Source organism: Cynocephalus volans, chromosome 6 (assembly GCF_027409185.1).
Source record: "Cynocephalus volans isolate mCynVol1 chromosome 6, mCynVol1.pri, whole genome shotgun sequence".
In the NCBI taxonomy this organism is placed as follows: Eukaryota; Metazoa; Chordata; class Mammalia; order Dermoptera; family Cynocephalidae; genus Cynocephalus; species Cynocephalus volans.
The window spans coordinates 68,822,376-68,835,936 of record NC_084465.1 but is presented as its reverse complement, the minus strand read 5'-3'; the positions used below and the strand labels follow the sequence as shown (position 1 = coordinate 68,835,936).

At 36.2% G+C, this 13,561-nt stretch overlaps 1 protein-coding gene across 1 annotated transcript in view; it reads right to left on the bottom strand.

Moving 5' to 3' along the window:
• Positions 1–13,561, bottom strand: part of ASB4 (ankyrin repeat and SOCS box containing 4) — an 81,371-nt gene that overhangs the window by 24,083 nt on the left and 43,727 nt on the right. Inside the window, exon 3 of the mRNA XM_063099883.1 lies at positions 4,968–5,458. Coding sequence (XP_062955953.1) covers positions 4,968–5,458 — 491 coding nt within the window. The remainder of the gene's footprint in view (positions 1–4,967; positions 5,459–13,561) is intronic.

Below are 13,561 nucleotides of genomic sequence, written 5' to 3'. Positions count from 1 at the left end.
ATGTTAATTCTTCCAATCCAAGAACATGGCATATCCTTCCATCTTCTTCTGTTCGCTTTAATTTTTCTCAATAGAGGTTTGTAGTTCTCATCATAGAGATTTTTCACATCCTTGGTTAAATTTATTCCGAGGTATTTTATTTTATTTTATTTTACTTTATTTATTTATTTATTTATTTATTTATTTATTTATTTATTTATTTATTTATTTATTTATGTGACTATTGTAAATGGGCTAGCTTTCTTGATTTCTTTTTCTGCTAGTTCGCCATTGAAATGCTACTGATTTTTGTATTGATTTTGTATCCTGCAACTTTGCTGACTTCATTTTTCAACTCTAAGAGTTTTTTTGTAGAGGCTTTAGGATGTTCAATATATAGGATCATATCATCTGCAAACAGGGACAGCTACCCATCTTTTCCAACCTGGATGCCCTTTATTTCCTTCTTTTCCCTGATTGCTCTGGCTAGTACTTCCACCACTATGTTGAATAGGAGTGGTGAGAGTGGGCATCCTTCTCTTGTTCGTGTTCTTAAGGAAAAAGCTTTCAATTTTTCCTCATTCTTGATGATATTGCCAATGGGTTTGTCATATATGGTTTTAATTGTGTTGAGACACTTTCCTTCTATACCCAATTTATAGAGAGTCTTTATCATGAACAAATGTTGAATTTTGTCAAATGCTTTTTCAGTGTCTAAAAGGATGATCATATGGTTTTTTTCTTGATTTTATCGATGTGGTGTATCACATTTATTGCTTTGCATATGTTGAGCCAACTTTGCATCCCTGGGCTGAATCCCACTTGATCATGGTGTATAATTTTATGTATGTGTTGCTGCATTCTATTAGCTAGTATTTTGTTGAGGATTTTTGCATCTATATTCATCAAAGATATTGGCCTGTAGTTTTCTTCTTTTGTTGTATCTTTGTCTGGTTTTGGTATCAGGGTGATGTTTGCCTCATAGAATGAGTTTGGGAAAATGGCCTCTTTTTTTATTTCTTGGAATGGGTTGTAGAGAATTGGTATAAATTCCTCCTTAAAGTTTGTTAGAATTCTGTAGTGAAGCCATCTGGTCCTGGGCTTTTCTTTGTTGGGAGAGTGCTGATAACAGCTTCACTCTGATTGTTATTGGTCTGTTCAGATTTTCTACATCTTCTTGGCTCAGTCTTGGCAATTTGAGTGTGTCCAAAAATTTATCCATTTCCTCCAGATTTTCAAATTTGTTGGCGTATAGTTGTTTATAGAAGTCTCTAATGATTTCTTGTATTTCTGAGGTATTGACTGTAATATCATCTTTTTCACTTCTAATTCTTGTTATTTGTGTCTTCTCTCTTTTTTCTTTTTCTTTTTTTAGTTAGCCTTGCTAACAGTTTGTCAATTTTATCTACCTTTTCAAAAAAACAACTTTTTCTTTCATTGGTCTGTTCTATCATTTGGGGGTGGGGAGTTTACTTCATTTAGTTCTGCTCTGATCTTAATTATTTCTTTCCATCTACTAACTTTGGGTTTGGATTGTTCTTGTTTTTCTAATTCTTTAAGGTGAAGTGTTATGTTGTTTACTTGCCATCTTTCCATTTTTCTGAAGTAAGCATTTAATGTGATAAATTTCCACCTTAGTACTGCTTTTGCAGTATCCCACAGGTTTTGGTATGATGTATCATTATTTTCATTAGTTTCAATAGATTTTTTGATTTCCTGTTTAATTTCTTCTTGGATCCATATGTCATTAAGTAGACTGCTGTTTAATTTCCATGTATTTGTATAGTTTCCAGAGTTTCATTTGCTATTGATTTGTAGTTTTAATCCATTGTGTGAGAAGAATGAATATTCTGAGGTTGTTGGATGAAATGTTCTGTAGATATCTGCCAAGTACAATTGGCCAAAAGTGTTGTTCAGATCTTGTGTTTCTCTGTTGATTTTTTGCCTAGATGATCTGTCCAATGTTGAGAGTGGGATGTTCAAGTCCTCTACTATTATGGTATTAGTCTCTATCTCTTTCTTTAGGTCTAATAATGTTTGCTTTAAAAATATGGCTGCTCTGACATTGGGTGCATATATATATATGTATGATTGCTATATCTTCTTGTTGGATAGATCCTTTTATCATTCTATAGTGGCCTTCTTATCTTTCTTTATGGTTTTTGGTTTAAAGTCTACTTTATCTGATATAGGAATAACTACTCCAGCTTGTTTTTCATTTCTGTTTGCATGGTATATCTTTTTCCATCCTTTCACTCTCCGTCTATGTGTGTCTTTACAGGTGAGGAGAATCTCTTGAAGGGAGCATATTGTTGGGTCGGTCTTTTTTTATCCAATCAGTCAGTCTCTGTCTTTTGAGTGGAGAATTCAATCTTTTTACATTAATAGTTATTATTGAAAGGTGTTGATTTACTCCTGGCATTTTATTGATTTTTGTTTGAGTGTTTTAAATACCTTTTGTTCCTTTCTTTCTGGTTTACTGTTTGTCTTCTGTGTTTGTTGTTTTCTTGGGATAGTAGATAAAAAAAATTTTTCTCATTATTGTTAGCATTTTTATTTCACTGGTGGGTTTTTTCTTTCTTGAGTATTTATGGTAGCGATGGTTGTTTTTCAGGTACTAGACCCAGTACTCCGTTGAGAATTTCTTGTAAGGCTGGTCAGGGGGTAGTGAACTCCTGCAGTTTTTATTTGTCAGGGGAATATACTATTTGTCCTTCATTTCAGAAGGATAGCCTTCCTGGGTAAAGTATTCTTGGCTGGCAATTTTTGTCTTTTCGTATTTTGAATATATCATCCCATTCTCTTCTGACTTTTAGGATTTGCAACGAAAAATCTGATGTTAGTCTGATAGAGGCTCCCTTATAAGTGACTTGATGCTTCTCTCTTGCAGCTTTTAAGATTCTCTTTTTGTCTTTGAGTTTTGCCAATTTGACTATAACACGTCTTGGAGAAGACCTTTCTGGGTTGAATATGTTTGGGGATCTTTGAGCCTCCTGAATCTGAAAATCTGTATCTCTCCCTATACCTGGGAAGTTTTCTATTATTATTTCATTGGATATGTCTTCAATGTCATTTCCTTTTTCCTCCCCTTCTGGAATATCCATGATTCAGATATTTGAGTGCTTAAGGTTAAGGTGCTCCTTTATATCTTTATTTATTCTAATCAATTTATATAAAATGGCACACACACAAACATCCCCAAAACTGGCATTCTCTCATTGTCTTTGTCCTGCTTTATTTTTTTTCCATAGCACCTACCTTATTAGAGTCTATTTATTTGTTTGTTTGATATTTTGTTGTTTTCTGTGTCCCAATAGAAAGTATCTTCTATGAAGGTCTTTGTTTCTTTCATTGCTCTATCTCCAGTAAATAGAACAGTGCCAGGCTCATAGTAGGTGCTCAGTAAATATTCGTTAAATAAACAAATGAATGAACTTGGCCACTTGCTCTGTGTGACTTTATGAAAATATCTGAACACTTTGCTTTAGTTTACTTACCTTTTCAATGAGGATAACACCAGTGTCTACTTCAGAGGCTGCTATAAAAGTTAAATGAAATAACCTGTATTAGAACTCAACAAAGGATGGTTATTGCAATATTATTATTATTCTATTCCTCTTCATCATGATCATTTCAAATTTGCTACAAAAATTTTAGAAAGTTCCAGCACATTCTGAGTTTTACATATTATTTTAAGGAAAAAAATTACTTAGTCTTCCATTGAAACACTGAAAACCATCATCTCTTCACTGAATGTTCTCTGGGTTGTCCGTCTGGAATTTTCCCTGACTGAGCGCACTTTCCTTAAATTCTTTAGTGGAATTTTTCTTCCAGCTTACCCTCACGTGGCAGGACTCCAGATGAGTTCCTGACATTTTACCAAGGTAGGAGGTAGAATTTAGGTGTGAATTCAGTAAAACTTCCATCAATTTGTTTTCTGTGGCCTTAGATTAGCTAGCTGGCCTATACCTCAAACTCCTCTGCTTCTTGTTAATTAAATTTTTAGAATGAAGGGTATCCCACAAACAGTATTATTCGATTTGTTTATTTAAGATGAAATGCATTTTGGCTTCCAAATTAATTACCATCATTAACCTGATGCAAAACTCTGTCCCTTTCACATTCCTATAGCACCTTTGATTCCCTTGCCTCATCATGGAAATGTGTTTGTCTGCCCCAATAGATTCTAAGCTACTTGAGGGTAGGTATCATGTCTTGCTCATATCAGTATTGTTAGCATCTGGTCCCTGCAAGCCCATTAGAGATTATCAGTCAATTTGTTAAAAAGAGAGGCTGTGCAGTGTGATATTACAAGAATAGATGCAGAAACCAAATTATCTAAGGTTGAATCCTGGCACTGGCACTGTGTGAGCTCAGGCAAGTTACTTAACTACTCTGTGCTTCAGTTTCCTCCTCTGCAGAATAATAATAATATATACTCATGCCTTGTGGGATAGTTGTAAGAATTAATTAATTAAGAAATACAAAAGGCTACAACAGGGTGCTTTATTCATTATGTACAATAAACATAATTATTAGTACTTCATAAATGTTAGCTTTCATTAACTGGAAAATTGGGTGGCCCTTTCATGATTACAAGCTAATTAATTCCAAAGCAGACTGAGTCATCTTCAGATCATACATTCTGCTTTATAGATGGCAAATATGTGGCCATCTGACACCATTCACCTTTCTGGCAGACTTAATTCAGTCCCCCAGGATGCCACTATCAGTTCATTGGTGTTCACACAAGATGTGAAAAATTACCTGCCACTCTGGTTCTCATTCCTGGCTCTCAGGCCCAGATTTCAAACAAACTAGATTGAGATAGCTAGGGTTAGGTGTGCAGATAGAAGGCCAGATAGAGGATCATAGGTAGTTAGCCCAGGGACTCAAGCCTCAAACAAGCTTGAGTTACCTGGAGATTGCAGACCCAGCCGCCGTTTGAGTCTCAGTTACCCGGTGACTAACCGTGGACACAGCCTCACCTTGTGGAACTGGGGAGGGTATATTCTGGCAGCCCCATGGTTGAGCAGTAGCTGGTAGCAGATCTCAGGCTGGGCAGCGGGTCGCACGGAGGTGACCTTCAGCACATACTGGATGGCAGCGCAGCCGTTGATATCCATGAGATTGGCCTCGGCACCAGCCTCCAGCATCATGTGCATGAGCACGTGGTCACAGTTCCAGGCTGCCTTGTGGAGGGGGGATTTAAAGTCGTCATCCCGGGCATTGACCTCTGCTTTGTAGTCGAGCAGCATGCGGCAGATGAGGTGGTGCTCCCTGCTGTACTCCTGCTCCTTGAAGCGGAGGGCCCAGTAGGTGGCAATAGCCAGGGGGGTCTCCATGTGCGCGTTCACGCTGTCCACTACGGCCCCGTGCTCCACGTAGAAGGCCACCAGCTCCGAGAGGCCGAAGTGGGCGGCAGTGTGCAAGGGCGTCTCCTCATCTTGGTTGTTGGTCTTCATGTTCACGTTTGCCCCTATAAAGGGAAATGGAGGAAGACAACTGTTTAAACGCATTTTGCCATTATTCCCAAGGCTCATCAAACAGGACTTTTCTCACTAATTCTCTTTTAACTTCTGTCTGCCATACATTATCCTTACTCCCCCTCCCACCCCCCACCCCCCATCCCCCACCCCCCATTCCACTTCTGGGCCTCATGGAAGTCACTCCTTTGGAACAACAGTGCCATCTCCTGGTCAACCAGGAGTGTACCTAGGGGAGAAGAACAAAGGATTTCTTCCAGAGGCTGGACGGAGTGTTGCTGAATTTCAGTTCTCGCCCCCAGGTGGATTTGGAAATACCAAGTGATTTCTATAACCAAATAGGTTTTATCAATAAAATAGCAAATGTCATTTAAAAAATTTTTAATTATCGATTGTTTTGAATATTTCAAAAAATAATGTTTTTCTTTTTTTAAGCGGGTGATCCTAAAAATTTGGTGCAAGCAAACTTTAGTGGCATGGAAATTGCCCAGCCCTTTGACTGAAATTAATTTAAGGCCACCTAAGTCTCTGACGCTTCCTTGGAACACAACACACACACACACACACACACACACACACACACACACACACACACACACACACACACACACACACACACACACACTCACGCTTCAGCCACCAAACTAGCCTAAAGCAAACTTTAGTGGCATGGAAATTGCCCAGCCCTTTGACTGAAATTAATTTAAGGCCACCTAAGTCTCTGACGCTTCCTTGGAACACAACACACACACACACACACACACACACACACACACACACACACACACTCACGCTTCAGCCACCAAACTAGCCTAAAGGTCGTACTTTGCATTGATAGAGGTAGAAGTTAGTGCAATAGAAATACTCATTAAAAGAAAGAAAATGATTTAGAAACTGTAACATGTTTGATTTATGGCTGACAAAGTATGTTAGAAATACAGATTTTTTGGTGCTTGGAAAGCTCCTTAGAGATTACTTAATCTCATTTAACAGACCAGGAAACTGTAGCGAATTTTATTTTGTTGACAGGGAATGTTAAGTACTAGAAAGGGAATGTTAAGTACTAGAATGGTCAATTTGAGAGGCTGAAATTTTCCTTCTCTCCCTAATTTAATTAATGGGGTGAAAGAAATGATCCTTAGGCAGCCCATTTTATAATCAATTCTACTGGAAATGTTTATAGCTCCTTCAAATATAAATATGAAGAGACTTTTTATTATTGTTATTATTATTATTATTATTATTATTATGCCAGTAACTAATGTTTATTAAATACTTAACATGTGCAACATTCTGAGCTAAATGCTTTTCATATGTTGCCTCCTGGAATCTTCCCAGCAGCCCTTCTGCAGTAGGTGCAGTTTTTACCCTAATTTAACAGATGAAGAAATATGTACTTAGAGAGGCTAATAACTTGCCAAAAATAAGCCAGACTAGTAAGCAGTAGAACCAAGGTTTGAAAGCAGACAGCCTGGCTTCAAAACTCTATCACTGTGCTATTCTACCTCATTATTAGGTTTCCGGAGGAACATTTTTCTGTACTTTACTCCCTTTTGGTATATGAAAATTAGGAAGTAGTAGAGAAAAACGTTGTATTTTGTTAATTAAAAATATCTGTTCTCTCACTTGGGAGAGTGTGGTGCTGATTAACACCGAGGGTTCAGATCTCTGTGCCAGCCAGCCACCAAAAAAAAAAAAAAAAAATCTTTTTCTTTATGTATTGCTCTTTTATGCCCTTATTTATGGCATTCCCTGATCATATGGAACATATTTGAGAAAGATAACACTCCTACAGGCATGCTCAGTGTCCTATATAAAATCATTACTCTGTAAACACACTGTCTGTACTCCTAACTTTCAGAAAGCAGAATTATAACAAAGTCTGTATTTCACAGAGCCGTCTGCATTCCTCACTATTCTGCCCTGGAGAAGTTCCGGGTTAGGTCTTCTTTCAGGTCATCTCTTCTTTGCTCTCGAGTGAAATGGAATGAACAAGAACATCTTCCCAGAAACCATGTGCAGGGTCATTTCAGACGCTGGAGAATTTCCAGGAAGGAGGAGAATCAAAGGGTCAGGATGAAATTTTTACAGGCCAACTTAGAACAAAACACATCCTTTATTTTTTAATGTACTTAGACATTTACAATTGATCCTTGACCTCTTGGTACAACTAGCTATGCTACATAGATTCCTTCTGTGAATAGGAGCTCTTTATTTTTATACTTGAATTGTGTCCTTCAGTATAACTTTCCTAGGGAATATATAAAGTAAGATGATTTGACTACTTCTTGATTTTAGATTTTGTAATCTATTCAAGAAATTAGAGACTAGAAACATAAAAATTTGGGGGGAGGGGGCTTATAAAAGTATTTCTTAATGTGGAAATATAATGTATTAGTTTCCTAGAGCTGCCTTAACAAAGTAACACACACTGGGTAGCTTAAAACAACAGAAATTTATTCTTCCACAGTTCTACAGACTAGAAGTCCAAAATTAAGATGTTGACAGGGTTAATTCCTTCTGAAGGATTAATTAAAGGAGAAACTGTCTCATACCTCTCTCCTAGTTTCCGATGATGGCCGGCAATCCTTGGTGTTCCTTGGCTTATAGATGTATCTTTCCAACCTCTGCCTCTGTCTTCTTATAGCTTTCTCTCTGTGTCATCACATGGCCATATTTTCACAAGGACAACAATCATACTTCAATAGGGGCCTACCTTATTTTAGCATTCCCTCATCTTAACTTAAGTAATTATATCTGAAATAACCCTATTTCAAAACAAATTCACATGCAGAGGTTTTGAAATTAAAACCTCAACATATCTTTTTCTTCGTGGGTGAGGGGGGACACAATTCAACGTGTAATATACAACATACATTACATAGTATATAAAAATACATATGTACAGTTTTAAATTTTGTGGTAAAGCCATAACTCATGTAATCATCTCCAGGTCAAGAAATCAAACACTCCTAGACCCAGAGAAGCCCTCTACTTTCCCAGTACCTTCCCCGTCACGACACCTCCACCCCGCCGGGGCTATTATCCCAACTATTAAGATAATCAGAACTTTGCATTTCTTTGTAGTCTTACCACTTTTGTATATAATTCTAAACAAGATAATTTTATTTCATTTATTTTTGAACTTAATAAAAATGGAATCATGAACATAAATTTTTTTGTGACATTTCTTTCATTCAACATTATGTCGGTGAAAATAACCTATGTTGTGATGTTTACCTCTTATTTGTTTATTTCATTATGTTCTGTCTCTTAACCTGAACGGTCCACAATTTATCCATTCTAAAGGTAATGGGCACCTCCAGTTTCAGGCTACTCCAAACACTGCTGCCATGAGCATTCTTGTACATTTGTGTACTCTGGTGCTCATGTACAGGGGTTTCTCTGGGTTTTGTTATGTATGAGTAGAATTGCTGGATCATTGCATATGCATATCTTCAATTTCATCAGTAGTGTCAAACAGGCAGTTATACCAGTCTACACTGCAATAAGCCATGTTTGAAGGGTCTCTTTGTGCCACTTCCTCATCAACACTGGTATTTTCAGTTTTTAATTTTAGCCAATCTGATGGGTGTATAGTGATTTCTCATCGTGTCAAATGTTTTCGCTAATTACTAATTACCTTAGATGTATCTTAATATTTTTACGGACCAACATCACTTTTTAATTTACTGTTATAAACATTTCCATGTTATTATACAATCATTTTAAACATCATTGAAAAATAACTACATAATATTCCATAAAGTACGTGTTCCCTCCTGTTGGATGGACAAGTTTTTTTCCAAATTTTGATTTTATAATTAATGCTATAATAATTTTGTGTGTAAATTTTAGGATTTTTTTCCTTGGAATAAATTCCCCCAAAATTGAATCATTAAGCTGAAACATCTGAACTATGCTAAAGGTCTTTATGAATGATTGCCAAAAGTTATATGTATATATCTCTCTCATTGATGTATAAAAGTAGCTATTTCACTCACAAGTATGTTATTATACATTTTTTAAAAATTCTTGCTAGTTTGGAAGTAAAAAAATGCTCTCATTTTTTAAAATCTTAATTTATTTGATTTTAGAGTTTGGACACTTTCTGTGATTATTAACTAGTGGTATTTCTACTTTAATTAATTGTCCAAATATTTGTTCATTTATATATTGAAGTCTTTTGCTTTGTTTGCATTTTTATGAGCTCTTCATTAAATTAAGATGTTAGCTTATGCTATCATAATTGCTATAAATCTTTAACCAGTTTATTTTGATATTTCCCAAATACAGCGATGTTAACTTTAGATAGTTAAAATTTTCTCTTGTTTTTTCCTTTGTATTCGAATGTTCTACTCCTCTCAGAGGCTGTACAACTATTCAGATTCATCATATTTGAGTATTTAATAATTTTTTTTAAATGGCTAACATTTAATTTATCTGGACCTTATTTTGGTTTACACATCAATTTAGGAAGAACTGACATTCTTACAATATGCAGTTCTTCCATGCAGAAACATGGTCTGTTTCTCTAAAAGGTTTTCTTTACATTTCTGTAAAGTACACCTCCTGAAAAAATTGCAGCAATTTTCATTCTAAGTGAGCAGGGTAAATTATTTCCAGGTTAAAGTAACTTTTAACGAGAGAAGCCCTTTCATGAACCTTTTAATGTGTACAAGACAGTCTCCAGAAGTAGTCTGGAATGGTAGTAAGTGAGACAGATAAAAAGTTAAATTTGCTCAACATGATAAAGAACAAGGAGTTTTCAGATTTTATCTACAGGCAAAGGAGGCAGAGATTTGTGTGCACTGGAAATGGGCCAAAGAGGAGATTTTGAGAGATAGGATAAGAATATGAACAGAAGGTTGGGAGATGGCCCCAAGAAATGGCAGCCAGCTGACCAGGCCCAAGGGAAAAGACAGCTGTGGGGAAATTTCCTGAAGTTGCGATTATAGGGGGACATTCACACAGTGTCGTTAATATTACATTTTTCCTGTTCTTCCATAGTGTGTGATAGTCTCCTTTTATTACCTCAACGGAGAGCATAATTTCACAAATCCTAGTTATGAGGCCTCACATCTCATTTTGCTCCCAAAAGAAAAAAAAATTAAACTGCTTCCAGGCCCCCATTTCTTAGGTTGGCCAACCATCTGCAATCAGTCATCACTGTGGCTCTATCTGCTGGCTTTGCTACTCCCTGCAGGCTACGAGATGCCCCTCAGAGCCATCCGCCCCATCCAAAGTTCTGCCATGTCTAAGAGCTGCAGGAGAGTGGCAGCAAGAAGCAGGTTTCCATCACTGCAGAAGCTGTCATGCTTTCATCTTCCCAGACTCGGAGAATCCCCATCTGCTATGATAAGAATGTTTGTCTCCTCCAAATCTCATGTGGAAGCTTGATCCTCAGTGCAGCAGTGTTGAAAGGTGGGGCTTTGGGGAGGTAATTGGACTGTGAAGGTTATACCCTCATGAATGGATTAATCACTCATGGATCAATTGGGTAATAGATAAGTGGGTTATCACAGGAGTTGCGCTCGTGGTTTATCAGGAGAGGAAGAAGCTCGTTGGCACACTCTTGCTCAGCCTCCTCTAGATACCCTGCATCACCACAGGACTTCTGTAGAGAGTCCCCACCAATAAGAAGGCCCTCACCAGATGTGCCCCCTGGACCATGAACTTCCCAGCCTCCAAAATTTCAAGAAATAAATTCTGTTTCCTTGTACATTACCCTGTATCAAGTATTCTGCTATAAGAGACCGAAAACAAACATATACAACATCCCCACTTCAGATCCCTAAACCAGCTCCTCTCTTCCCTCCCTGTCCTCATGGTCATGATTCTTGAAGAGCCTTGGGACATGGAGGGAAGATTAGTGCTGAGATGGAGGACCAGCCCAGATCAGTGCTACAGACACACCTTTGCTATTCTGCAATGAAATCCACAGGTTCAACTACCTGCACACATCATCTTTAAAAATAAATATAATGCCCTAGCTAACATGTATAGGCAAAATTCTAATTGTTACAGACAATATAAATAAATTACAATGATATAGTGTGAAATTCAGTATGTTAATGTTTGGGAAAGACTAACTTAGATGACGTAATAAAATATGATTTCCTTGAACCCATATGTAGAGTCCAAACAGCTACATATTTGAACTGACACCTGTGTTTTGTATTGTAATTTAAATAGTATAATTGCCATAATGAATGGTATTACAAAATAAGAAAAAATCTTGGAAAAATTTTGAATGAATGAAAGTCTAATCTCACCTTGATTTACACTATAGTTGTATTTTGTGTTTATATGTAAAAGAGAGGTTAGAACTCTGTTGTGTTACTACATCTAAAATATCTATTATATCAGCACTAAATCTAAGATTTTTCTGCAAATTATGAAATATTCAAACATACAGAAAATTCTGGAAAATATTACAAGCACCTATATACCATGCCCATATTTGACAGATATTTGCATATTTGCTTAAGTTTTCTTTTTGTCTAAGATAAAATTTTACAGACAAACCTAGCTCGTTTCTCCTTTCTCTCCTCCCTTTCTTTCTCCACAGTGATAACTACTATTTTGTTTTATTATTTTTTTTATTGAAACTAATTGAGTATACATATTTTTAGGGTACAGAGTTGACTATCAGTATTTGTGTACTATACGTGATGATCAAATCAGGTTAGTTGGCATATTCCTCATTACAGAATGTACTCATTCTTTGTGTCCATTAACCAATCTATTATTTTAAAGTTGATGTTTATCACTGCTTGGAAAATTTTTGTTCTTTTACTACTTATATTCATATCCATAAACAATATATATACAATAAGTCACTTTCACAACCTGTTTTTGTCAGTCACACTACATTTTTGAGCAGAGAGCTGATTTTATTTCAACTGCTGAATAGAATTATATCATATAATTAAACCACAGCTCAGCTATTCCAAGGACAATTAAGTTGTTTTAGCTTTTTCACAATAGCAAATACCTTTTAAATTGTGCAGAGTTTCTTGAGAGACAAATATAAGTACTGGGTGGTAATGTATGAACATTTTTAACTATATTAAATTATACTCATCAGTGGTTGTGTTAATTTATGCACCTATTGGTAGAGTGTAAAGGTTCAAAATCATTTCCAACACTTTCTTCTCCCAAATTTTTTAATGTTTGCCAATTAGATGGTATAAAATGGCGTTTTGATTTAATTTGCATTCTCCTAGTTACCACTAGAATATCTTCTCATATGTTTACAAGTCATGAAATTTCCACTTGTACAAATTGTCTGTTCATAGCTTCAGCCCATTTTTCATAGGGTGGTGTTTTTCTTACTTATTTTTCAGGATATGTAAAAGTTCATTATGAAGGAAATGATAAAAACTTTATTGAAGGAAAGGACCTAAATAAATGAAAATTTTACTATGTTCATGAATAGAAAGACTCATTATTGTATGGATGGCAATTCGTCCTGAATTAATCTATAAATTCAATGCAGTTCAAACATGTTTTTCCACAGAATTTCCAAAGAGTAAAGAGCAAAAAGAGCAATTAATTTTGAAAGGAGAAGTAAAAAGAATGAGGGGGAAAGAAAAGACAGTGAAAAAGAGGTACTCACCCTACCAAATATCAAAGCAAAACTATTAAAATAGTGTGGTATTGATGTATGCAGAGACAACTAGACCAAAGGACTGTGCAGATCCTAGAAACAGACCTACTTACCTACTTAGAAAGCATCTGTAATGACAGATGGGGCAATGGAGAAATAATGGATTATTTAATAAAAGTATGGGGGCCAAAGACTAACTGTGCTGGTTAGCCTAAAAGCAGATATTAGATCTCTAGTGTGTGTGGAGGGAGGTAGGAAGAGTAGGTGTGTGTGTTAAATCTCAGATAAATTAAAAGCAAATGAAAAGCTAAATAATAAACTTCCAAAATAAAAGTGTAGGAGTTGAAATAGGAAAGGAATGGGCAATAGTCCATATTCAGTCACTATATTTCCAGATACACTTTCTGCTTTTTTACCTTTGACAGGGACAGTTTTATCCATGCCTTCTATTAGATCTGAAACAATAGGGTGTTATCTTTTTGAC